Genomic DNA, 25,356 nt, shown 5'->3' on the forward strand with positions numbered 1-25,356 from the left:
CAATCTGGACAGCCGCGCACTTGAGGACCTCCGTACTTGCGTGTCAACTCAGACCAGGGGCTTCAGGTACGAACATTTACGTCATTCCTCGAGTAAGCGGTATGCTTCACCCCTGCAGACACGTGGTGACCTCGATTCGAAACGCAAAAGCTGGCGCCTCGAAACTCCGACGTCCGTACGGCGTGGCACGGAAATTTTCTCCTTCCGCCAAAGTGTGTCGGATTCAGTATCCTACGATGCTGAAGTTATTCGCTTGTGGTGTTTTCTTCCATGAGAAGAGCTACACATAAGATTATTTTTACAGCAAAATCCCTACGCGTGTTGTTACTTTCACGCACGAGCCCCTTCACGTGCTTGTGATTTTGTGTTGCCTTGCAGTGTGCTCACTTAGTTTCTGCTCCAAAGTAGTCAGCCATCTACAACCCCGAAGCTTCGTCTCAGTATATTCCCTCCTTTCGCAAAGCTTTCAAATATGGGGTTAGAGCAGGTCATGCCATGCGCAGCGGCCACCTGAAAAACACTTTTGAAGGTTTGCACTGCTCTGATGGCCGAAGGCATGTTCGCTACTGCAGGCAGAAAATTCCCTCTGGCGTTGACTACAGCAACCGAAAGCGGTTACACTGCAGTCGCGTACCTTACAATTTCCTCACATCCTGGTGCTGATGTGCCTGTATATCTGTGTATCATGATGTACGTTTGCGATCGAAACCATCTGCCTTTCAGTCGTCGCTGGGTCCATGGCCACAACGGAGGGACTCGACCGAGCGAGCAAGAAAGGGAGCTCTAGGGATGTGGAAAAGAGGGTCGGTGGTAGAAACACGTTTCTCTGGCGTGTCTTCTTCGATGTCACAAATCGCGAGCTCTCTTGGTTGCACACAGAAAAACGGAGTCAAATTGCCTCCGTGCCTGTCTCTTTGTTAATGTGGATGTCTTTGTCATGATTAGAAGATGTAATTACCTCAAAGAATTGCCATTTGTGCATGCTGGGGAGGTCAGCGGTCTCTGCATCTCCATGCCGACGAGAGAAAGCAGAAGAAGGGCGACTTCTCTCCTGTTCAGCCAGACTTTTTCCTGGATGTCTGCTTTCTTCTTTATGCAACGCGGTGATCACCGTAAACACAGTAGCTACCAGTAAGGGGACAGCGACCATCGTGGCACGTTTTCTCAAGACAACCGCCAGTGCTTCTTCTTCTCGTGCTACTCCCTGCTGCATGCCCTCTAGCTGGGAGAAAGCTGTGAATTTCGCGTGGGCGAATCTGTTTTCCGTGCATCTTCTCTTAATTATTCCTTTATGCAGTTGGAAGCCTACGCCCATCCCCTTGATCGCTTGCGGCGACCCGTTTCATATGTCGCCAAAGGAGCCGCCACGAACTCCTCCTGTTTTGCATCGGACCGCGTCCCAGATCGGTTTCTCATTGCGATTGAAAGCTGGTACCCACTAGTTTCGCCCTTTCGCTCGGCATCTTCACAAGTTTACACTTCGTTGCTCACTCCTTTCTCCGGACTGCAGAGCGGCAATGCCTTTTTCTCGTCTCCAACGGGTACCGTCCTGCACTGTCCTGCGCCAAAAACGTCACTCCGCTTTCCCCTACCACCTTGTCGCCCGCCTAGGGGCCTAAAGGTGCAGTGGCGGCAGCCTCTCTACCGTCCCTTTTGGAGGTCTTTTCGGCTCTCACTCGACGATGAAATGCTGCCTGTGTCCTCCGCCTGTTCGTCTTCCGCCGCACCGCTCCCGGCACCCTCATCAGCGGCGGTGATATCCCCGAGAGGTTTATCTCTCTCTCCTCCCCCTCCATCTGCTCCAGGGGATCTCCCGGGCTCAATCAAGAAGCTTCGGGCCGCTCTCAGACGCCTGCGGTATCCCCCTGCTCTCCATTCGTTCGTCGACACCGCCTCTGTCGCATCCGGCGGGTTCGACGATGAAAGCCTCGGCCGAGGAAATGTGACGGCCTTCTTGGCAATTCTCCACTTCCTTTGCCTGCAACTTAGTGAAGGAGTCTGGCGAGCGTTCCAGGACCGAGGCTACGATCTACTCTACAAAACAGACCAACGCTTCGTTCAAACCCTGTGGAAATTCCTGGTAAGGCTCTTCCGCAGTGAAAAGGAGACCCAAACTCGCGACAAACAATGGAGTGTCGTGGGTTGTTGGTATCTCCACCTCTGAGGACGTGAATGAGGCTTGGCGTTCCCCAGGAACGGGGCTACCGGCGGAAGGAAGTTCGGCGATGTTGGACCAAGGACACGTGATGGGGTCCGGAAATAATCGGCGAAAGACCCGCGTATCGGCTGGGGGCAAGAAAAGATTGTTGACGCAAATTGAATCCACTTTTTTGCGTACCCTGAAAGGACACGCCGTCAAGAAAAACTCTGCAAACAACCGTCTCTCGTGTGCATGTGCTGTGACCGCGGATGCGATGCAGCGGGATGAATGTCACTACAGGCCAGCCCTGACGGTGTCCCAGTTTCTGTCCCCAACGGGTTTCGCCGAACGGAAGATTCACCTGTGTCTAGATTTCGTCCACATTTGCCGGCAAATCCACAACCAGTACGCCGCCCAACATCGCCCCCGCCGCAGCAGCAAGAGTCCGCCGCTCTCACGCGATGTGGCTAGTCGTCAGTCGAAGGACGAAAACTGTCCGCCTGAACAGCATTTCAATTGCTCCTCTCCGCGTGGTGCATTCTCTGGCACGTGGCCCGAGCATCGCTTGAAGGCGCGGGAGAGTGCGCAGACCGCAGTGATTCCTTCGCCCGGGACCGCGAGGTCAATAGACTCCTGCAGCCCTCAACTTTCTACAGGTCTCACAGCAGGGGCCGCCGAATGGGGGAAAGCTCCGGAAAGCCGCAACGAGGCTAACGACGGGCGTTTTCCTCCGGTGTGGGCGATTGAAGCGTCTACACACTGGGGGCCGTGTCACCGTCTGAGCACGCAGGGAGAAGCTGAGCACATGGCAGCCACCTGGAGCAATCCAAGCGGAGCGTCTCTGGGCCCAGAAGGAGGAAACAGATGCGAGGCTGTGGCGCCCGGAGACCTCGCTGCTGTCAGCGCGTCCGTCCCCGTCGGGCTCGCAAGTGAGCCGGGCGTCGCGAGAGATGGTCCCCAGATCGAGAGGATCGGCGAAATCGCGAGGACGGCTCAAATGCTTCAGCTGCTCATGGAGGTGAGTGATCTCAGTTTTTGTTCTGTTCCGGCCAGTTCTCCGCCCCCCCCCCCCCCCCAGTGGGAACCAGGTTGTGTCCCGACTGTGTACTGCTTTTCTCACTCTCGGATCGCAACAGTTTCCTTCCAAGCCCCTGCTTTTTCCGTTTCGACGTCTCAACAACAGACACTGGCCCGTGTGGTCCGGATGCAGCACAGGACGGTTCTCCCCGGTTCGTGTCTTGTGTTCCAGGGAGACGATGGAGCGTGCACCGGAATCTCGAGGGGCGGTGTCTGCGAGGGGGCTTGGTGGTTCGGAATCTCCAGAAATCTGTGTCTCTGTTTGTTCCTCAGCAAGTCTCCAGCTTGAGTGGCAAAGTCGGCGCTTTCAGCCACCACGTGACGGCCTCCGTCGACGAGTTGCATCTTCAGCTGCAACTTTTGCAAACCCGCGTCTCCATTTTGGAGAGCCGGCTTGGATCTCGCCTCGAGGCCGCTCCCACAGCGCCAGGTCCGTCGGTAAGTCCTCAATTTCTTCGAAAGAGTTTCGGGTCCTCGAATGCGCGAGGCGGTCCTGATTCCCTCTGTCCGAATGCGATCTACAACACGACTTTGGCTGCGTTGCCAGCAACCGAGCCGAGCATAGCTCCCCCGCCAGGCGTCGCGTCTCTTTCCTCTGGGGCGGTTTCCCGCGAAACAAACGGGAGCTCCAACACTTCTTTCCGCGCTGGAGCGGGAGGGCCTGCGGATAAGAAGTGTGCTCCGCCCCTGCAGGCGGGGCACGCGACGCGCCTTGGCTTGGAAGCGCAACCAGCGGGGCGCCTGGATAGCTGGGCCTCGATCGATTTGCGCGCTCCGTCCTCTCACGTCCCTTCGAACAGAATCGAGGACGAAGAAAGCGCCGAGTGCGTGCCCGGCCTCCCTGCGGCGTCGCCTTCTCGCGGGTCCAGGCAGGACGGAGCGATCGCGAACAGAGACACCGTGGGGGGGAACCGCACGCGCCCGGGGCAGGCGTTTCCAGTCTCGTCGCCCAACCATGTGGAGTCGTTTTCACCTCAAAATCCGTTCTCGTCGACAAATACCTTTGAGATGGCAGAGAGAGAGAAAGGCTCCGTTGACGTGTCGCCTCTAGATCCTCTGGATGTGGAGATGCAACAGAACGTTCTCCGCATCACAGAAAAAATCAACAGTCTCCAAGCAGTGCTGCGACGGTCAAGGAACTCTGAGCGCGCAGTCGCTTCCCCTCGCGCTGGCGCCGGCGCTCCCGCATCCGCGGTAGCCGCTTCTCGAGCCGCTCGCACGCTCCACGAGGAAGCGGGTTCCGCCACTGTGCGGGGCTCCAGCGTGGCCACAGGCGCCTTCATGCCTGCACGGCTGTCTCTCGCTTCGGGCGTCGAAACTGGGCAGACAGCCTCTTCTCCCGTGTGTCGTCAGCAGCACGCGTCTGTTCAGGACTCGGAGGACTTCCACCGGCCCGACCTCTCTGCCTCTGAGAGCCGGGAAACTCCGTCGTTCTCTGTGCCGGGTGACGCCCCTGGGACGTCCACGAGAAATCGTGTTCCTCTGCGCGCGGAGGAGTCGTCTGCGGTGCCAGGTTTTCCCGCGAGTTCGCAGGGAGGTTGTGGGGCTGAAGATGCTCTTCGTCTTCCAGATTCAGTTCCTGCAGGCTCCGGGGACGGCGCGACGGAGCGCGGTGTTTCGAGGACCGTTTCCGGGGCCGAGGGCGACAGCGAGGCGTCGGATGGAAGATGGCGAGGCACACGCAGAACCCAGCACTCTGCTCTCGCGACGGATCTCTCCGATCCTTCCGACCGGCGCCAACAGAGCCAGCAAACCCCGTTTTTTGGACTGAGTTGCAGTAGCGATGGCACGGGCAGTGAACTGCTCGATTCGTCCACAGCTTCGCCCTCAAAAGTATCTCCGCATCAACCGCAACTGGACGCAGGCGACACCCGTCAGAACTTGCGAGTGTTTTCGCCCTCGAAGGCGTGGCCAGAGTGCGCTGTGGACATTGAAGGTTTCGTGGCTGCCGCTGCGAGGGCGGCTTGGGGCAGTGCGAGTGGCGAGGACATCTGAAATACCAGACTGATCCAGCGGAATCGCACTGGAACTCTTGGCTTTTTGTCAACGGCTTGCTTGTTTCGCCTTTAACAGATCGCGGAACGGGTCGGCCTTGCGCAAACGAAATGCCGAGACAAACGTCTCCACTGTAATGCTGATAATCGCTTGAAGAACGTTTGTTTTCCGAGTGCATTTTCTGCAGAGGCGACAAAGTGGATGAATCGCTGACAGCGGGGCAGTTTCGTCAACCGCTGCATTTCCAAAGTGCTTACGAAAACAGAAGAGCGTCCGCCTGGGCTTTTCCGGGTGACTGCGCAATAGTTTTTTCTTGTATGGGGCGCCTAGAAGGCACGCGAATGGAGAGTCCAGCACAAAATCGTGGCATGCATCGCCGTGTGTTAGCTCTGGCTACCTAACAAAAGACACTACGAGTCACATCACATGCAGGCATTAAGATCTCTTGTGTAGATAGCAATTCCCCTTTCACCATAAACGACCAGAAACGTATGATGGAACTTCGAATTGCTCATCGCAAAAACGAGTGCAAGTTACAAAAGAGGGGTAGGCGACATCCCGAGGAGGCCCGCAGCCCTCCGTCCGCTTCACTCTTCTCATGTGTTTCTGGTGCAAGTTTTTAGAGGCATAATGCTAAAGACTGCAACACCGCAGGCGAATCGACTGGAACGTCGCTGGACCGGAGGGCTTCCGCTTGTAAGGAAGCAAGAACTCCGTGTTCGAAAGGAGAGCCGCCCAATTTGATTTCTTTCGTCACGCTGTGGAAAGCTTTTCAGCAAAAAACAGGCACACGGTCAGATCCGGTTGCAGGCACGAAACTGATGCTCAGGAGAGAAGCGGATTTCCGCACGCCCGTCTCCAGGAGAAGCTGTGCAACGGCCTTTGTGCTCGGAGCACAAGGGACCGCAGATCGACTCAGACGAACTCCTCCTCTCGGACACACAATGTGCAAACCTGTCCAGGCACTGGCTAGGACCGAGGCGAGCGTTCGTTTCCAGCTGCGGCGAGCCGTGCAACCGGCTGAGGTTCCGGGCACCAGCTGTTCGATTGCAGCCCACTCTCGACAGACAGCCCGAATATCCATCACTGCACATTTCACCGGAGCGGATGAGCACGACTCGACAGCGTCGAAGTCAGAACACATACGCTACACCCTCACAACTGCCATCCACCGTGTTTTGTCCTTGCATGGAATGCTGACGCGGCGTGTGTGTCGAACGAACGACTTACTTCTTCCATGGTAGAGTATCTGCTATCTTTTATCTTACTGCCGGCTGGGTTCGGTATGCTCGACGGCACGTGTGTGTGTGTGTGTGTTGAATTGCGCAATCTACGACGGCACTGCCAAGAGTGGAACAAGCGCCGTTGCGGTAAACAAATGTGTTTTGTCCGTTGTGGCGCACGAGGCACGATCGGTCGTGCTCCTTCCCTAGACTTTGTCCAAAACCGCCCCCGCCTCCGCCCCGTGTCTGTACACACGTGGAGAGACACGTATTTTTGCCGGGTCCTCCTTAATATCCGCTGATCTGCTCGCTTTTTCCATGCAGTGCACAAACGACAGAAAAGAGCGGTACCGGCTGGGATCGAACCAGCGACCTTGTGGTTAACAGCCACACGCTCTAACCGGCTGAGCTACGGAACCTGGAGTACCTTCCGGCGCTGCGCTCTCCTCGTTCCAGGCGGGAGACCGGACAACACGGTTTGCTCCGCGATGCATGCATCCGGTAGGTCGCGGGTTCGCTGCAACCCTTTGCATGCAGGCCAGTGAATTGTATTTGCAAATCTCTTGACCGAAATGTCCTTTCCGAAATCCCCGAATCCCAATTTTTTCGCTCGCAGTCCCTTCCTCTGGCCCGGCCGCTGGTGTGTACCTTCTGCCACTCTGTGCGGGCCCGCGGGGGTGCCCGCACTTCTCGCTGGTCTGTGTGGTGAATCTCCTTGCGTCGGGGCATTTTCAGCTGTTGTATCCAGTTTTCTCGATGCATTTCCCATAAGGACTTCTGTCGAGTCGTGTCGAAACTCCCTTCTCCCCGCCCTGTACTCCCCGTCCAGTTCTCTCCTGTACCCTTGCTCGTCCTCTGATCCAGGTCTCGCTGGGTGGATGCACCTATTCTGACGAGCCGCCCGGTCTCCTCGGACAAAAACTGCCGTTGCAACGCTTTCATTTAAGCCACGAGCCAGCAGGGACACTCCCCTGTTGGGCTGAGGGAAGGGAAGAGAGAAACAAGTTTGTCTACACCCCATGGATGCGCCCTTTAGTCTGCGCTTTAGCCTCTCCTAGAGGCCGCAGCGGAAGCAAACATGCGTCGGCGATCCCCAGGCTCCCCGCATTCTTCCTCTGAGGCCGAACGCTCCGTGCGAAGTTAAGGCCAGGCGTGCCCCTAAGTCACCTGGCCCAGTTTCGGCATTCGCCCGTCTCGTATACAAAACGGAGCACGGGTCCGCTGGACGTTCTGCGATGTTTGTGTGCCTGGTTCTCTTTGGTCCTAGCGAAGAAAAAGTCGACCGACAGAATGCCAGTCCTCTGCCGGTAGGCGCTCATCCCTGGTCAAATGCTACACGTGATGCGTCCGTCTGTTCGTGGTTGTATCCTGTGGCGCTTCGTTGCGTAACCGTCGAGGAGCGCCGTCCCCGCTAGGTCCCCAGCGTCGTTCGCTTCGTTCGGAAGTTCGCGTTTTCCCCCAACCAGAGAAAAACACGGGAAACGCCGAGGCGCCTCACCTTGATCGTCCCCCCGAGCACCGCGAGAATATTCAAAGTCGAGTTCTTTTTGCGTGCACACCCCGCGAATCCGGCGAGCGTTTCGGGTATGGAAATGCCTCCTGTATCCGCCCCTCCCGCGGAGGCGGCCCTGTCCCACCAGGGTGCGCTCGCGGGCTCGGTTTCCGCAGCCAGCGTGGGGGCTCCTGAGCACTCCTCTTCGGATTGTGCCTCAGCGCCTCCTGCAGTTTCAGGTTCTTCCCACGTGTCTCCGTCTGCCTCCGCGGCGTCAACGCCGAATGACTCGTCGCAAGATGCCTCGGCGCCGGCTTTGCCTGAGGGCGGCCCTGGGGCGTCTGTTTCAGAAGCGCCGGGGCTCGACTCCCTGACCCCTGGGCGTGCGCCGCCTCCGCTCTCAGCTGCCGGCTACGTCATGACGGGGCCTCTCCCAGGGTTGCCTCGGCCACGAACAGAGACAGTGGTGCTCGACCCGTCGTCAGCTGTCCCTCCGTTGACTGTGGGGAGTGCAGCAAGTGGACTTCAGTCCTCGACTCCACTGGCCGTCGAGGGGGCCCGCGCTGCGGCGGGGACTGGAGCGAGTGGAAGAGGTTCTTGGCCCTCAGGCGCCGGGTGCGCGCCTCAACGGACGCTCGTAACAGTCCCGAGTGTATGTGGGAGTCGCCAACGGTTCATGCATGCGTTGTTGCAACGCAGTGCGGCCTGGATGATGTTCAGCAAAGGCGTTCAGAGCGTGGAGCCGCAGTGCCTCGAGTACGTCTCGTCTTGGCTAGCGTACCGCATCGGAGCCATTGGCCGCCAAGCCAAGATCTACGCGAACATCAGGGGGACCAGCGTGGCGAACTACTTCGATGTGAAGCAGGCGCTGTTCGATGTCAGTCCCTCCTCGTACGCGGCTCTCTTCCGCACCACGGGGATCGCTCCAGTCGCAGGCACGCAGCCGAAGGAAGTCCTTTTGGGCGCAGATGGCCGAGGCCGACGTGCGCGGCAGGCCCTCGCGAGCAGAGGCGGCGAGAGGGGCGCATGCATGCCCCTGCTGGAAACGGCCGAGGAAGAACCGGTGGTGACCACAGACGACACGTGGATGTACCGCCGTCTGTTGGGCGAGCCGGTAGACCCCATCGGCGCGGAAGAGCCCGGCGCGGTCGGTGTCCCCGCGCTCGCTTCGGGCTCCACCGCCCTCGATGCCCCCCACGACCCGCAGGGCCCTGTGGGGCGGGGAGACGACGCGTTGCGAGGGCTGGGAGGCCAGTCCCAACGAGGAGTGCCTCTCGGACCTGGCGCCCACGGGATCGGGCTCTTTCCCGGGACGGCTTCGCCTCCTGACGCAGCTGTCGGCGCTTCGGGCGCAGGCCCCGGCCTGGTCCCTGGAGGCCCTCACGCCCCTGCGGGGCCCGATCTGTCGGGTTCGGGCTCCCCCGCGGTCGGGCCCGCAGCGGGGAGCGGCGCGGCCCTTCCAGGCGCGTCGTACCCGGACGGCGCGCCGTCCCGGGGGCTGGGCGGCGCCGGGGGACCTGGCGGCAAGGTGGGGCCGAGCCGGAGCGCAGAGCCGCCGCTGCATGTGCCGCCTTGGTTCCCTCAGTTCCCTCCCGCCCACCTGTGGACATGCACGCCGACGCCGAGTCCCCCTGCTTCGGATGGCGCCTCGTTAGACTTCAAGAGGCAGTGCGCGAAAATGGAGTTGCAGCTGCATTTGCCGCAGCTCCAGCTTCCGCAAATGCCGCCTTCGAGGTGGGACGAGGCGAGCGGGGAATGGCGAGAACTCGGCGAGGACGAAGCAGCCGCTGAGGCTGGCGGGGGGGCCGAAGACTCCTGTAGACCGGGAATGAAGAGGAGACGAGGCAAAGAAGATGGGGAGACTGCGGATCTCACGCTGTGGGGACTTCCACGAGGTGAGGTAAGCAGAAGGGCCCTGTCTCTGGAAGCCGACGACGCGGTCGATAAGGAAGATGCCGACGCTGGCGCGGCCGGGGACGAAGAGCGCGGCGAATCGCGGAGGGAGAAGGGGAACGAGTTCGGAAAGGGAAAGAGAAGAAGAAGGCAGGACGAAGTCATAGAGAGAGAGGTGGTGGCCGACACTGCGCAAGACGGACACCAAGGGAATCTCCTTCTCAGCTGGTGAGGAAATCGGGTTGTGACGTCGACGCGGGGGGAGGGGGGTGGCACGAGACTTCTATTCTCCAGAGCAGCGGGTGTCTCCGACGGCCCGTGCCTCCCCCTCGGCTCGGCCTGTCGGCCGGGAGGAGACGAAGCGGCGTCACGAGGCCTCGAACGGCTGTGGAGTCACCAGAAAAGGGAATCTCGATGTGGAACCGAGTCCACACGGCTGTCGCTCTTCCACGTGCTCCACGCAAGGCTGCGCCAAGAGGAGGCGTGTTGAAACGTCGGCGAGTACAGCGGGGGGAAGCGAACCAGTCTTACGTGTTGTTGCGGGAAGAACCACTTGTACGCGCTCCTTCATTTGTTGTGCGTTCGGTCGCGTCTCTGTGCCAAATTGTACGTTGGAACTAAGAACCCGTTCCTCGCGAATTTTCAAATTCGCAGCTGTTGCCTCGTGCCGCGTCGATCCGCGGCACCCTCGTAGAGCTCTCGCGCTATCGGCAGTCTGGCGGTGACCTCCCAGGCTCAGCACAACCGTGTCCACAGATTCTGCGTATGCAGCCAGCTCTGGGATATCCTTCCTTTTCAACGTCGTGCAGCTTTTCTTCTCTAGGCAGCCACAGGGTTTAGCCGCGTGCCCCGCTTGATCAGAAGTGTCGCCGCTCTGTTACTGGACGCATCCACTCTGTACAGTTGCCGTCGCCTCTTTAATCGCTCTTGCTTGAGAGCTCCATTTTCCGGAGAATGTTCAACCCTGGGAGACATATGGAATCTTTAGAGCCGAGAGTCACAGCCGGCTGCTGCGGAGAGCGCTGTCTGTAGAGCGATGAGACATGGATGTCTGGGCACGCGATACCCGAGGGAAGCAAGGCCTCTTCTCGGGCTCCTCTCTACGTGATGGCGAATACTATGACAAAATCACCGCCGAGAAGCTTCAGGATCGCGCAACAAAAATGGCATTTCTACGTCCATTATCTCGGACTAGCGCGTATCTGCTTCAAGTGGTCAGAGTTAAAGGCAAGAGTACGCTGCATTTGTGATTCCTTGTGTCGAACGCAGCTCCCCTAAACGCGTGTGCCTTCGCTGTTGATTTAGTGAGAAATGCGATATATCGTCGCCAATCGAAATGACCGGACGTTTATACCTTGGGCATGTTTACATCCCTTAAATCATAAACAGGATCAAATCTTCCTTGAGCGACTGCGCAGGCGCTGTAGATTGTGGCTCTCGTGCACCGGTCGTAGGGGCTGAGAGGGTAGCCTGGCTGCTCTCTGGTGCCGAGCGAGATCTAGTTTTTGACGCAAGAGATGAGGGAAATACACGCGTTTCCAGTGGAAATAGCCTCAAGGGAACTTCCACCTTTCTCCATTCGAGTGACCCTAACTATTGCCTTTCCTCCTTGGTGGGCTAAACCTGCCATCCTCTCTCCTTTCTGTGATGCCTCGGGCATCCCGACCTCTTGTTCCGAGTCGGTTTCCACATCGCCTCTTCAACTCTGGAGGAGAGGAGAGGGAAACTTTTAGAGAGGGAAAGTGGAGGCTGAAAAACTTGGAACAGGGCGGGGTGACCGCTCGGCCGCCGTTTTTCTGCGAACACAGACGCACCACCGTGACGCCGTCCCTGTGCTATCAGGCTCCTCTCTCGTATCTCGTTTTTAAAAAGTGAAAATAATGTTTCCGAGACACCTGGGCCTCTCGAGCCTCTCTCGTTTTCCCCCCTCCACGAGCCTCACCTCGAAATGCCCGCCTTCTCTTGCTTTCCTTCTCTCCTTGTACCATCTCGAAACGCGTTCTCCTCCCCGTTCCCCTCCCGTACGAAAAACAACAGCGCAGTGCCTTCTGGAGTTCCACTCGATCAAACTGAACGGGATGCCCCTCTGCTGTCTCCGCAGTCTATTTCCCCTAGGCTCCACACTCCCCTCCGTGAACGCACGGTCTCCCGTGTGTCGCACTCGGATTCTCCCACCCATATGTATATATATATATATATATATATATAGAGAGAGAGAGAGAGAGGTACGAAGCATCTCTCTGTCCCTCCTTCACGGTTCACACTGACCCTAGGTTCGCCCGTCAGCCGCTTTTCTCTTGATTCCACGAGTCTCCGTCCCCGAGTCTCCGTCCACATCCCCTCCCCCCCGCCCCCTCCGTGAAAAAGACGGCTTCGCGTTCTCGCGTGTTCCAGGCTGTTCTGCGTTCATTCTTCTTCAGGCAGAAAAAGGTTGTACTTCCGGATGGCTTCCAGTTTCATCAGCATCGCTTCTCCCTCGGGGAGTTCGGCCACCATCCTGCCGGGTTTCCCACCAAAGACTGTGAACGAGGGGACGACTGTATCGGCGGCGAGGACGGTTCCGGGGAGGATCTTGCAGAAATCCTTCAAAATGCAGCGGTTGCCGACAACGCAGTCCGAGCCGATCTGGACGCAGGATCCGACGGCCACAGCGCGAAGGACTGCGTTCTTCCCCACAATGACGTAATCCCCGACGGTGAGAGGGACGTGGAGAGTTTGCCCTTTGGATCGGTACGAGCTCGGGTGGACGAGAACATTGTCGTCCAAATAGACGTATCTGCCGAAGCGCAAGGAGACCATATCGCCGCGCAAAAGCACGCCCTGAGACACCACAGAGCGGCCTGCCAGAGTGATGTTCTGAGACCCGAAGAGAAGAGTTCCGCGGCCCACCCGGTTTCCCGAAGCCGTGGTGATGTAATCGGCTCTCGGGTAGTGCACAGGCGGCTCCAGGGAGGGCGTGACGAAGCAGGAAAACGGCGTGTACGGTTGCGAAGGCGGCGGGATCACTTCGACGCCAGGCGGGAGATGAGAGAAGTCGTCTTTCGACGAAGACGCGAGAACAAAGGCAGACACGGGAACCACCTGCGAATCGGCCAACTCCTCTGGAGACCCGCCAGGCTTCACAGACTCAACAGCCGCCCTCGGCTCGTGGCGCTGTTTCTCTGACGGCACAGACTGATTTTCGTTCTTGCGCGCACTGCCGGGAGAGTCGTCAGACAGTTCGAGGGCGACGCCTCCAGTGGAGACGTAGGAGCGGAAAGGAACGTGAGACGCAAACGTGACATATTCCTGACTGGTGTTCGACGCAGAAGAACTTCCCGTCCCACACGAGCCCTGCCGCTTTGTCCGCTTCACCATCTCTGTGCCTGCTCCGGGAGAGGCGGAGGCCTCGCTGCGGAGAGACGGTGTCCGTGCCATGCTCGAAAACGCTTGTGTCAAAGACTGTTTTCCCCCTGAGTCGTCCTGAGGAGAACCTTTCGGTTCTTCCTTCTTCTCTCCAGGTGAATCACGTTGCTCTTCCTTCTTCTCTACAGGTGAATCACGTTGCTCTTCCTTCTTCTCTACAGGTGAATCACGTTGCTCTTCCTTCTTCTCTACAGGTGAACCACGTTGCTCTTCCTTCTTCTCGCCAGGTGAATCACGTTGCTCTTCCTTCTTCTCTACAGGTGAATCACGTTGCTCTTCCTTCTTCTCTACAGGTGAATCACGTTGCTCTTCCTTCTTCTCTACAGGTGAATCACGTTGCTCTTCCTTCTTCTCGCCAGGTGAATCGCCTTCCTCTTCCTTCTTCTCTACAGGTGAACCACGTTGCTCTTCCTTCTTCTCGCCAGGTGAATCACGTTGCTCTTCCTTCTTCTCGCCAGGTGAATCACGTTGCTCTTCCTTCTTCTCTACAGGTGAATCACCCTCATCTTCCTTCTTCTCTACAGGTGAATCACCCTCATCTTCCTTCTTCTCGCCAGGTGAATCGCCTCCCTCTTCCTTCTTCTCGCCAGGTGAATCACGTTGCTCTTCCTTCTTCTCTACAGGTGAATCACCCTCATCTTCCTTCTTCTCGCCAGGTGAATCGCCTCCCTCTTCCTTCTTCTCTCCAGGTGAATCGCCTTCCTCTTCCTTCTTCTCTCCAGGTGAATCACGTTGCTCTTCCTTCTTCTCTACAGGTGAATCACGTTGCTCTTCCTTCTTCTCTCCAGGTGAATCGCCTTCCTCTTCCTTCTTCTCTCCAGGTGAATTGCCCTTCTTCTCCTGTGAAGTCGCGAGGCCTTCCTGCGCCTCCCCAGAGACCGAAGAATGAGGAGGTGCGTCAGGATTAGAAGACGGGGGATCCGCCATTGCGATGTTTTACGGGGGAGAACAGGCGGAGAGATCCGAAAAAGACGGCGATGCACCGGGACGCGTTCTTGGAAAAAAGAGGCGAACTAGGAGGCAAGGAACGACGCAAATCTGGATGGTGAGAAGAGAAAGAAACGGAGAGAGGAAGAGAGCTAAACGCAGGGGCGGCTCTCCTCTGTCTGTGCAGCACACGAGAGTGTCTCGCGGTTTGCCACGAAGGCAAGAGTGAGAAGGAAATACACCCGCACGGATTCTAGTGGAGAAATGAAGAGAACAGAGACACCGAGAAAAAAGAAGAAAACGGATCGTGGTGCGCGGCGCGTTTCCCGCCAGCCGTTGGCCTTGTGCGTGTACCGCCGTGGACCCGCGATTCTCCAAAAGTTCTCTGGGCAGAAATTTCCTGCGCGGATCTAAAGAAGACGCATGTTGGAACGCAGCTGTGCGTGGCTTCCCTTCGAGCGCGTGTCTGCCGTTTTAGAATAGCGATTTACTGGTAGAAGCGTGGCGAGACTGGCGAGATCCACGCTTCTCCTTTCGCTGTTTTTGAGAACCCAGACAGCAGCGCGACAGTGTCGGTGGACCTCCGGGATTCACCTCCTGCCTCAGGAAAGAACCGACCGGGGAAAAAAGGACGATTTCCATAACACATATCCATGTAAAAACATGAAAATACACCACGGAGATATAGAGAAAGACTTACACGGGGGAAAGTCGAGCGCTGCCTAGACCCGCCCCCATGACCGAAGCCACCACGGTTTTAAGAGGCCAAGACTCCAAATGATTTTGCCTTGTCCGGAAGGTTTCGCGTCCTAAAGCGAAGTTTTCCAAGATGTAAAATCGTCTGTGCGAAAACTCGCCACGCCAATCGATCTTCCCTTTTTCCTGCACATGCAGACCAGCTGAGGCCCCGGGAGAAAAGGTTGGACACAGTGTCGACCGCCTGCGAGTGGTGTGTGTCGAGAAAGCGCGCCCTGTAAAAGTGTCTTGTCTCTCTGCGAAGCTGCAGGGAGAGAAACGCCTTTCCCTTTCTGCCTTGTTTTTTCCTGCCACAGGAACACCCCTTCTCGCGGCAGGCAAGCACTTCCTGGCGGAAAACCGTCTTGCGGAGATCGGCGACGAGGCGATCTCCGCAAGACGGTTTTCCGCCCCCGATATGTGCGCCAGGCTGTCGCGCACAGCTCTCTCTGCATGCGCGTATAGGTTTGAGTGGTTTCTCACCAGTCAAGCGCGAGAAAGAAGGGCGGTTTCGCTTTCACTTTTTTCGGGGGGGGACAGGGCGATTCAAACAGCGGGGACTCGTGAACAATGCGGCGGCCCGCGCTTTTCCAACGCTGATCTTCCCGCTCGCGACATCTTTCGCGCAAGAGCCGCATCTAGGCCGTTCTTCTCGCGTTTCTCCCAAAGCGCCTTTCGTCGCCGCTGTCGAGTCTCTCGGCCGGAGGACACAGACCCCGTGTCGTCGTCTTTCGCGCTCTCGCCTCGTGTTTTTCCTTTCCAAAAGTTTCCCCTGTATACGCGAGGAGGGCCGGCCTTTCGCTCCCCCGGCGGCCCCACACGCGAGAACTCGACTCTCGAGCGAGAGAGAAGAGAGGAAAAGAGAGTCTTTGGATAAGTCGCGGCTGTTTGTTTAGTCGTCGCTTTCCTCCCCGGTTTTTCGCTCGTCCCCGGTTTTCCGCTCGTGTTTCGCTCAGGTTCCAGGCGGCCGCTGGTTTTTCGCTCGCAAGCCTCGACACTTGAGTCCAGCACCGTGTCTTCACGAAAGCCCGGTCGAAGACAACCCGAGTCTCTTTCCGCCTGCGGCCGTGAGACCGCTCCTGTTCGCGCGGTCTTCTTCGTCTCGCGACAGAAAAACAGCCGGGTGTTCACTTCCAAGATGCGATGCCTGCGTGGGAAGTTGCTGCCGTTCTTCTGAAGCAGACAGCCGAAAACCGGACAGCAGGGGTTTCCGGGCGCGCAACGCTGGGGGAAAGGTGTCCTCAAACCCCGCTCCGTGTCCTTTCTCCGATGCAAACGACTTCTGGAACAGACGGGACAGCCGACGGAAGCAAATGGTGTATTCGGCAAGGAGAAAACCGAACATTGGCGGCGCTCTTCAATCCCACAGCCTGCAGGTTCTTCCCCTCTCAGCCTTGCGTTGTGCCGCTGCCTTGGAGGGGTTCGTCCTCGGCGTCTCTGCCTGTGTGTGTGTGCCTCTTCTCCCGGTGTGCTCCTTGGCTTCTCTTTCCCCCTCCAGGCCTGCACTTTCTACTCTTTCTGCTCTAAAGAGGTACATCCCACGTTTCCTTTTCCTCGAAAAGTTCGTGGCCTCTCTCTCTTTCTGCCCTGACTCTCTCTCGGCTTCCCCCAAGTCTTCTCTGCGAGTCTGGCCTCCGCCTTCGATTTTTCTTGCCCGAAAACCATGGATACTCCCGGCGACCAGCTGCACAAGAGGCACCAACAGAGACACGGGAAATCGGAGAAGAAGAAGAAGAACCGATTGAGGGGAAAAGATGGAAAGACAGCAGAGAAGCAACACAACCCGCGGGCCTTCACCTTCAGCGGAGGTGTTGTCTCTGTTCAGAGGAAGGTTCAGCGTTCTCTCGATAAACTGGCATTGAAGGAACGCGAAGAGAAAACAGACAAAACTCCAGATATCCCGCCTCCCTACGTCGTGGTCGTTCAAGGCCCTCCCGGGGTAAGCACGCATGCACACCTTTTCTGCCTGCACGCATCTGCGTCGAAGTCGAGAGGCCCGCAAGCAGTCGCAGGCGCATCTGCAGCCTCCTGCGTCGATCCTCGCTCTGACGGTGCCTCCACGTGCTCTCAGCCCCTTTCCCTGCGTGCCTCCCCATCCGTCTCTGCGCGGCTTTGTCGCCGCCGCGCTGTTTTTGTGTGTACGACGACGTGTGTTGTTCTGCCTCTCTTCGCATGTTCTCTGCCTCGGCGTTTCTCGACGGCCTGAAGCGCCCCGTTCTCTGGGCTCGAAGTTCCGCGAGGACTCGCCGCCAACCGGGTTGCGCGGTGTACATCCAGCGCGAGCTCCCTCGCGCAGCCGCCTTCCTCTCTTCCTCCTCCTCTGTTGTCTCCGTGTTTCTGCATCTGCGCGTCGCCGACGATTCGGCCCTCGCCCCTGTCGCGCTGTCTCTGTGCCTGCAGGTCGGGAAAACAACCTTGATCCGCTCCCTGGTGAAGCACTACACCCGCCACTCTCTCCAAATCGTCCAGGGTCCGGTGACGCTAGTCGCCTCCAAGCAGCGCAGGCTCACCTTCGTGGAATGCAGCGGGACGGACGTGCGTCAGATGCTCGATCTCGCCAAGATCGCGGATCTCGTTCTCCTCCTCATTGATGCAGATTTCGGGTAGGCGCCGACACAGAAAGCAGGCACAGGAAGGCCCTCTTCTCTTTCCCGCGACGATGGCGCGACTGAAACGGGTGCCCTGACGCCTCTTACGCGGAGCGGGAAACCTCTCCTGCTTCTGTTCAAATGTAGTCCTACATATATATGTACATATTTGTACATATTTGTACATATATGTATTTGTATACATATATATGTATATGAAAGTATGCACGTGGGCGTGTATGTCGGAGTGTGCATTTGTGAGTTTGTGTCGAAGGGTGGTTTCCGTCACGCGTAATCCCTGTCTGTGTCTGTGTGTGTGCATTCTTTGATGCGCAAGCAGTCGTGTTTACCGACGGTTGTGTTTGTGTCTTCCCCGTCGCTGTCTCCTTGGGGCAGGTTTGAGATGGAGACGTTTGAGTTCATCAACATCCTCCAGGTCCACGGTTTTCCGCGCGTCATCGGCGTCCTGACCCACTTGGACAAGGTGGAGGATCGCCACAACCAGAAGGCGCTTCGCCGGTGCAAGAAGCAGCTAAAGTCGCGTTTCTGGACGGAAATCTACGAAGGCGCCAAGCTCTTCTACCTGACGGGACTGCAGTACGGCAGATACAAGAAGCGAGAAATCCTCAATTTGTCGCGATACATTGCAGTTCAAAAGTTCGCCCCGCTCTCCTGGCGGTCGGCTCACCCCTACCTCCTCGCGCTGCGGTGTGAACCGGACTGCGGGTCTGCGAATGCCGCAGAAGATGGCGAGGAAAACGGGGAAAGAGAGGCGCCAGACGGCAACGGCGCTCCGCCACCGTCTCCCGCGTCTTCCTCGTGCGTCTTTTACGGCTACGTACGCGGGTCGGTTCTGCGCCAAGGCCAGTGGGTCCACATTCCTGGAGCCGGCGACTTCCAAATCTCTTCCCTCTCCTGCTGTCCAGATCCCTGTCCTCCGCCGCAGGGCGCTCTGCCTGCTTCAGAAGGACCATCGTAAGTTGCGACTCGCAGACGTGCGCGAGTGGCGACGTCGGGGGTTTACGGTTCGGTTTGTCGCGGAGATGTGGAGCCTTCCTGCGACTGTGCGAATGCAACTCTACTTGCCTTTTGCGCGTGCACGACGCTCCTCACGGTTACGTGGTGCGCACGCCGATAGGCCTCGCGCTGTGCGGCGACCGGTTGATGGGGCGGTCGGAATGTGCGCGGAGCAGCCGCTCTGTTTTGCCATGTTTTCTCGTCTCTTTCGCAGCGATGAGGAGGGCGAAGGTGGCGACGCCCAGACGGCAGGCCTGGAAAGTGGAGACGCGAAGCGGCGCCGACGGCCCCGATCCCTCAAGGAACAGCAGAGAGCGATATATGCGCCGGGGTGCGACGTCGGAAATATCCGCGTCGACGCAGATGCCATGTACATACATCTGCCTGACACGAAGGTAAGGCTTTCGGCCGAGGACACACACGGCGACGGAGAGGAGAGGAACGGAGGCAGCGGAACCAGGAGAACGCTGTCGCGTGAGCGGCCAGAAACAGGCACCGAGAAGAAAAACGGCGTGGGCCCCGGCCTTTTTTTTGCGATGTCGGGAATCTCCGCGAGACGACGAGATGGAGGCCCCGTGCGCGGACCAGCAGACTGTGCATGCATCTCTCAAGTCGCGTTTGTGCGCAAGTGGGGGGAACAGTGGACGGGAAACACCCACATGCGACGGAGGGGGCGAACGTAGGTATAGAGGTCGAGGGAGACGCCAGAAAAGGAAAAGTAGAACAAGCAAAGCAAATGGAGAAAAACAAGCTGTCTCAGCCTGTTTTCCTGTGCCATCGTCGCCTCCCTTTTCGCAGGTGTCGTTCACTCGCCCGGAACTGCTGATCAAAGAGCGCGCGGAGAAGAAGCGGCAAGGCAGTTCTCGAGACCAGTCAACCGCTGACGATTCAAAAGACGAAGACGAGTCCGATGACGAGTCCGAAGACGAGTCCGACGACTCGAGTGAGGAAGATGAAGACGGCGTTGATCTGGGTGCGGGGAAGAGACCCGTGTTTTCAAAGAAGGAAAAGCAAGACGCGGGGGAAGCGATTCGAATGGTGCGGCAGCTGCAAGAAGCGGAGACGTTTATCGACAAGCAGCTGCAAACGCAGGAACTCCGCCTTCTCCCGCACTCCACGCAGGCGCTGACGACGGAGAGCAAAACACGCCAACTCGTCCCTGCGGCAGAAGAGGAAGGCAGCGAGGACGAGGAAGAGACAGGCAGTGAGGACGAGGAAGTCGAGCACGAAGGGCGGCACAGACGGCGCGCGCCGATGCCTCCACGGAGAGAACCGGAAGAAAACGAAGGCGGGGAGTCGGACTCTGACTCCGATGATGCCGAGGACCAAGAAGAGAGTGACACTGAAAGAGAAGATGACGATGAAGAGGAGGAAGAGGAGAAGGAGTTCGATCCTTCCGATGAAAATGACGAGATAGCCGCGGTCCACGAAGCAGCCCGCAAAAGGTTTGCACGTCCGCCGTCTTTGAAGGAGATCATTTATTTCGGTCGAACAGAAGCTGGAGAAGAGAGCGCGTCCGAGAGGCCACGCAGTCTGAGGCGCGCAGGCTCGGAGCCGGGGCTACGCGGGGAGAGAGGCGGGCCAGAGCGAGGGAAGACCGGCCTGTTTGCGTCGGGGAAAGAAGACCGCACCATCCCTCTCTTTGAAGACGAAGAGGAAGAGGAAACCAGAGAAGAAAGCGGTCCCAAGGGGGGGTTACTCGGCAACCTGCCTCCGGTCCTTCCGTCGGTTTTGAGACAACAAGTGGAGCAACGCCGAGACGACGGGCGACTGCCCATGGATGAAGACAGTGCGTTTATCCCTGACCCCGTGATGTATGCGGCAGTTGGCGGAGAGGCGGAGAACGGCGAAGAAGAAAAAGACTTCTGGTCTCCGGACCGTCTTGAAGAGATTAAAGTGAGAGAAGAAAGTCAGGACGCCAAAGGCGCGAGAGAGAAGGCCGCGACAGACTGAAGAGCCCCACACACTTAGGAATGCGAGACAGGCGAAAACGGAGACACAAAAAGGCAGGGCGTAAACGATGGTTTCGGCGCGGCGTGGTAGCTCAGAACGAACGCCGCCTCTGCGCGCATGGCATGCATGAGGGGAATAGGCTGTTTCGACGGAAACGCCCGCAAGAGTCCACTCTGTCTCTGGCGAGAGTTTGACAGCGCCTGTTGCACGACCGGGGAGTGTTTTTTAAAAGAATATGTTGGCGATTTTTTTTGCCTGAGGATGTGGCCCACGAGACCCGGAGAAGAGGCGGTTGTACTCCATCCGCTCGCCCGAGCGGACGGCCTCACAGAGGCGTCGGCCTACTTCCCGGTTTCGCTGTGGTGCTTTAGCAGCGTGCAAGCGTCTGCGGTCTGTTTTTGCATCTCTCGTATGTATCCGGATTGTGTGGGCAGGACAGGGAACGGCTTTCCTCTCGCAATGCGGGTTCTCGCGCATCTGTGCTTGGCGTCGTTTCTTTCAGGCTCGTTTCTTTATCACAGGCGGATGGAGCAGCGCAGAGGAAGAAGAGAAGAAGAAAGCGGCAGAAGAGCGGCCGCCTCAGACAGAGGAGGAAGCGGAAGAGGCGAAGCGGAAACGTAGGTGACAAGGAAAGCAGCGCTTCCCGCCTCGCCGACAAAACACGCATGGGATCCTACTTGCACATACGTACACGGTCAGGGCACTGACAGATAGGTGAATCGATACGAGTTTTCCTCCACGGTATGTACCGTTGCGTATAGGTTTTTGTACGTGGTAGAACGCCGGGGACTCGTCTCTTGATAGCTCAAGCAACTGAGGCGTCTTCCGTGTGCAGCGGAAATCAGAACGGTTATTTAAAGGACTGCAAAGTGTCTCTGTGCTTGCAGTTATACACCACTTGCGATCGGAGTGCAGACGCTGACTTTAGCAGAGACGATTCCATTTTCTGAAGTGGCGAGTGCGTCACTTTTCTGGTTCTTTAACGTCTATCTCGTTTTCGCTTCCGCTATTCCCCGCGTTTCTCCCCTCTCTGAAGTTTTCTCTTCTGGCTCCTGAGTTGCCTTCCAGACCAGGCAGAGCAGAAGCGACTCCAGGAGGAATCGCGGCGGCTTCAGATGCGAGATCAGGCGACCGACGGCTCTGTGTCCTTTTCTTCCTCCTCGGAACACCCGTCGGGAGCGTGCGCAAGTATCGGGAGTTTCGTCCGCGTTTGTGTCGAGCGCCTTCCTCGAAGCTGGCTGGACGGCCTATCCGCCAATCGCCCAGTTCTGCTCGGGGGGCTCTGTGCTGGGGAACAAGCGAAAACGTTTATCCAGGTGAGTCGAAATTGTTGCGTGTGTGCATCCACGTCTAGCTGGACATCGGACATCCGTGTAAGTGGATCTTTGCACATTTTTTCGCGTCTTAACGGCTTTCTCACTGACTCTGTGTCAGCCGATTTGTCGACGGCGTCACCGGCTGGTTTACGTGATCGTGTGTGTTTCCGCGTGCGTTTCCGTCCTGCGCATCTCCATATTTGTGGGGTTGTGGAGCCTGATCGAAGTTACGCTTGTCGAACAGGTGACGGTCGTTGCGCGTTTTCCGAACTCGAGCTTCAGACGCATCTGAGCACTTGTGCGCTTTCGTGTCTGTGGCGCAATTTCTGTCTGTGTAAGATGTGTAAGCAACTGTTTGCACGGCTGGGGGTTGCGTAGCTGCGAGCCGCGGTCACGTGGGCAACCGGGTGAAAGGAAGCGAGCGTGGGGCGGGGCTCTCTACACGGTTTACGCTGCAGCGAATTTGTTTCCTCCGGAAAAAAGAGCAACCGGGCCGCCTGTGAGCGCACCTACACAAAGGGGGTGTCCCTTCTTTTGCATTTTGTGTCGATTCTCAGGTCCGAGTCAAGAAACATCGGTGGTTTCCGCGTGTGCTGAAGAGCGACGACGTTCTCCTGTTTAGTGCAGGGTGGAGGCGGTTCCAGTCTCTTCCCATGTATGCGCTGGAGGATCGGAGCAATGCTAGGTACGCGGCGAATGGGTGACTAGTGGAAGAATGCTTCCCCCACGCTGTGGGCAGTGCTAGGTGGTGCTGTATTCGTATTCGGCTACTGTATGCATATATGCACGTGTAGGCCTTCCTTTCGTATTCAGCGGAGACAATTTGTGTCAAAGTGTGTGGGGACGACAGCGCAGAGGCAAGCGGCCTGTCCAAGGTCCATTTTTCCGAACGGATGGCGTTTCAACTCTCGGGTGGGGAACGGTAGCTTGTGGCGCATGTCTGATTATTTGTGAGTCCACGACGGCGACAGCGGATCTGCAACTCTGTTGATTTGTTTCCTGTGCAATTACAGGCGCATTGTCCCCCCTTGGGTTTTCGCCCTGAGAGCACCTCCGGAGTTCTCACTTTTGTTTTTGACTGGCTTCACTTCGCTGTCTTTCTCACTTTGTTTGCAGAGTGCGTTACCTGAAATACACACCAGAACATCTCCATTGTCTTGGCTATTTCTGGGCTCCTGGCCTGCCTCCGGCGACGCCAATTTTGGCCATCCGAGACACTCGGGCAACGGCGAATTTCCGCATCAGTGCGACGGGCCTGGTTCTCCAGACGAGTCCCTCGGTGGAGTTGAGCAAGAAGCTGAAGCTTCTCGGAGAGCCGAAGAAAATCTTCAAAAACACCGCCTTCATCAAGAATATGTTTAACTCCGACCTTGAAGTCAACATGTGCATGGGTAAGTATACGCCCTTTGACAGTCTTTTGTCTCCGCCGCTGCCGTACGCTGATCAGACGTTGTGCGTCTCCGTCTTTTTGCCTTGCGCCGCATGCTGGCGCTGTCCGCCTCAGCCTCAACCACGGAGAGTATAGGTTTGTGGAGTCTTCCTCAGTGTCTTCCGATTGTCTGTGGACGCAAGTCTCTGATTCTTTCCCGGCGTGTTCTAGGTGCCAAGATCCAAACAGTTTCGGGTATTCGCGGCCAAGTGAAGAAGGCGCTTGGAACGGACGGAACGTTTAGGGCGACATTCGAAGACAAGATCCTCATGTCTGACCTGGTTGTCTGTAAAACATGGATTAAGGTAAACCACCATGGGAAACTCGTCTATCGCTCACCCACACCGTTTGAGAACTTGCTCCTTGGGGGTTTGGGCGATTTACATATTTCGGCTTTTTGGCAGTTAAAACTGAGGATGAAGCGCCTGCGCACGCGGCCCTGTCGTGCCGATTGACAGCCACGGCCTTGCTTCGATTCCAGCAGGAAGCGAATTTGTTGTTCCCTATGGCAACAGACGTGCGGGGAAAGCATGTGCAGTGCGTTGTACATTGAGGCATTTCGTGGGCGCTTCCGGAGGCGTGGGCGTTTGCCGAGTTGTGGAGGTTCGCCGGTGATTCTCTTTCACGAGCTCGGCGTGTGGCGGAGCTGGGGGAAGGCCAGAATGTGTTGTTTTCTTTCCTCTTTCTTCTCAGCTGCAACCACGGCAATTCTGCAATCCAGTGCTGGATGTCGAAGGATGGCAGCGGCTCCGAACGCAGGCAGAAATTCGACAGGCCTTCCAGTTGCCGACACCGACGAAACCCGGCAGTCACCCAGACGGCGGCTTGGCCGCTCTTCAGGCTGCCCGAAGATCCAAGGAATTCAACCCAATTCGAGTTCCCAAGCAGCTCATGCTGAAACTCCCTTTCCATGCTCGCACGAAAGTAAGAAGGGGAAGTGTAAAGTGTAACTGGCACGGGTCCCCACGCCCCAGACCGCGAAGAACCCGACGGGATGCACCAGGAGATGTGCCGTGCACACTTGCATGCTTGGCGGAAGGCATGGGTTTCCCGCTGAAGTTGCGCGCCCCTGTTTGGCGCCGTGTGTGTTGCCAAGCACGTGTTTGCCCATCGCAGTCCTTGCTTGGGCACCTCATGGCTTTTTTCACGAAAATGAGGCACTTCGTGGACTCCGTTTTCGCGCGGCTGGTGGTCTGTTGGTTTCTCAAATGGAGGCTGACAGAGGATTGCGTCATTTATGACGCAAAAACCAGGGCCTAAGTTGTGTGCGTGAGGTGTGTGTTTTCTTTCTGTTTTTCAGTTGCAGCATGCAACGTCGAAGCTCCGCAAGCTGAAAGGCAAGGCGCTCGAAGAGGAACTCGATCTTCGGAAACCGCTGGTGAGCGCATATGACAGGCGCGTGGCAGCGCTCCTGCAGCGATTGCAGACAATCAAGAATGCTCGCGTGGAGAAGCGAAAGGAACAACAAAAAGAAAAACGTTTGAAGGTGGCGAAAGTGGCTGCGAAGAAGGAGGAAGAACGTGCGAGGAAACAGACAGAGATGCGGAAGCGGCGCTATGTCAAACAGGGGAAAATTGAACTTGGCATGCGAAAGAAAATGCGGCTGGGAGGTGGGGGCAAGGGAGACAGAAATGAAGACGACTGATCTTTTTCGTGAAACATCTGGAGGTCTCACGAAAGTCGAAAAGCACCACTGTTTGCGCAACTCCCGTAAACAATCGAGGAAAACTCCTGGGAACCCGATCACACTGTTCTCGAACTAACAGAGGCAACGATGTTGCTCGGCCCCGAGGTGCTTTACCGCCTGCCGACAACTATACGCTTATATTAGTACATCTATATATCTCCACATTTACGTTTTAGTGAAGGCCACCGCACGCAGCCAGTGTGTTGCTCTCGTGCGTAAAAAGCATGTCACCGCTGTCTGAATGCGCCGCATATCAGCAGCTTCTGACCACTTGGAGCCTCCCGGTCAACTGACCCGTTTGCCATCTTGGTCATCAGGTCGAAAGCCTCCGAAGGTTCCAGTGTAGTAGATAGACCAGAGATGCTACGAAGCCAACAAGAAGAGCAACTCCTGGCCACTACTTGCTACCCCGCCTCACACGAACTGCGCAAAATGTGGGTGACGGGCATTAATCCTGGAGCACTGTAGCTGCCACTCTG

General features: G+C 57.2%; 4 protein-coding genes and 1 non-coding gene across 5 annotated transcripts; 3 read left to right on the forward strand and 2 right to left on the reverse strand.

The window, feature by feature from the left end:
• Nucleotides 1-1,687: 1,687 nt before the first annotated feature.
• On the forward strand, nt 1,688-5,212 carry NCLIV_057040 (conserved hypothetical protein; the record flags this gene model as incomplete). The annotated part of the gene is made up of 3 exons (XM_003885260.1): nt 1,688-2,080; nt 2,421-3,158; nt 3,491-5,212. 3 exons carry the CDS (start codon nt 1,688-1,690, stop codon nt 5,210-5,212), a joined length of 2,853 nt encoding a protein of 950 aa, XP_003885309.1.
• A 1,568-nt stretch (nt 5,213-6,780) lies between these two features.
• NCLIV_t130008 lies at nt 6,781-6,854 on the reverse strand. Its single transcript has one exon. It is a non-coding gene; the product is annotated as a tRNA-Asn (tRNA).
• A 1,167-nt stretch (nt 6,855-8,021) lies between these two features.
• On the forward strand, nt 8,022-10,052 carry NCLIV_057050 (conserved hypothetical protein; the record flags this gene model as incomplete). Its single annotated transcript, XM_003885261.1, has 1 exon — nt 8,022-10,052. One exon carries the CDS (start codon nt 8,022-8,024, stop codon nt 10,050-10,052), a length of 2,031 nt encoding a protein of 676 aa, XP_003885310.1.
• Nucleotides 10,053-12,226: 2,174 nt separating this feature from the next.
• Nucleotides 12,227-14,152, reverse strand: NCLIV_057060 (putative dynactin p25; the record flags this gene model as incomplete). The annotated part of the gene is made up of 1 exon (XM_003885262.1): nt 12,227-14,152. One exon carries the CDS (start codon nt 14,150-14,152, stop codon nt 12,227-12,229), a length of 1,926 nt encoding a protein of 641 aa, XP_003885311.1.
• A 2,398-nt stretch (nt 14,153-16,550) lies between these two features.
• On the forward strand, nt 16,551-24,835 carry NCLIV_057070 (putative ribosome biogenesis protein BMS1; the record flags this gene model as incomplete). Its single annotated transcript, XM_003885263.1, has 12 exons — nt 16,551-16,826; nt 17,288-17,490; nt 17,872-18,450; nt 18,707-18,887; nt 19,291-20,388; nt 20,948-21,062; nt 21,514-21,761; nt 22,319-22,446; nt 22,878-23,152; nt 23,362-23,495; nt 23,884-24,114; nt 24,491-24,835. The coding sequence occupies 12 exons, from the start codon at nt 16,551-16,553 to the stop codon at nt 24,833-24,835; spliced, it is 3,813 nt and encodes a 1,270-aa protein (XP_003885312.1).
• Between the last annotated feature and the right edge of the window lie 521 nt (nt 24,836-25,356).

Source organism: Neospora caninum, chromosome XI, assembly GCF_000208865.1.
Source record: "Neospora caninum Liverpool complete genome, chromosome XI".
In the NCBI taxonomy this organism is placed as follows: Eukaryota; Apicomplexa; class Conoidasida; order Eucoccidiorida; family Sarcocystidae; genus Neospora; species Neospora caninum.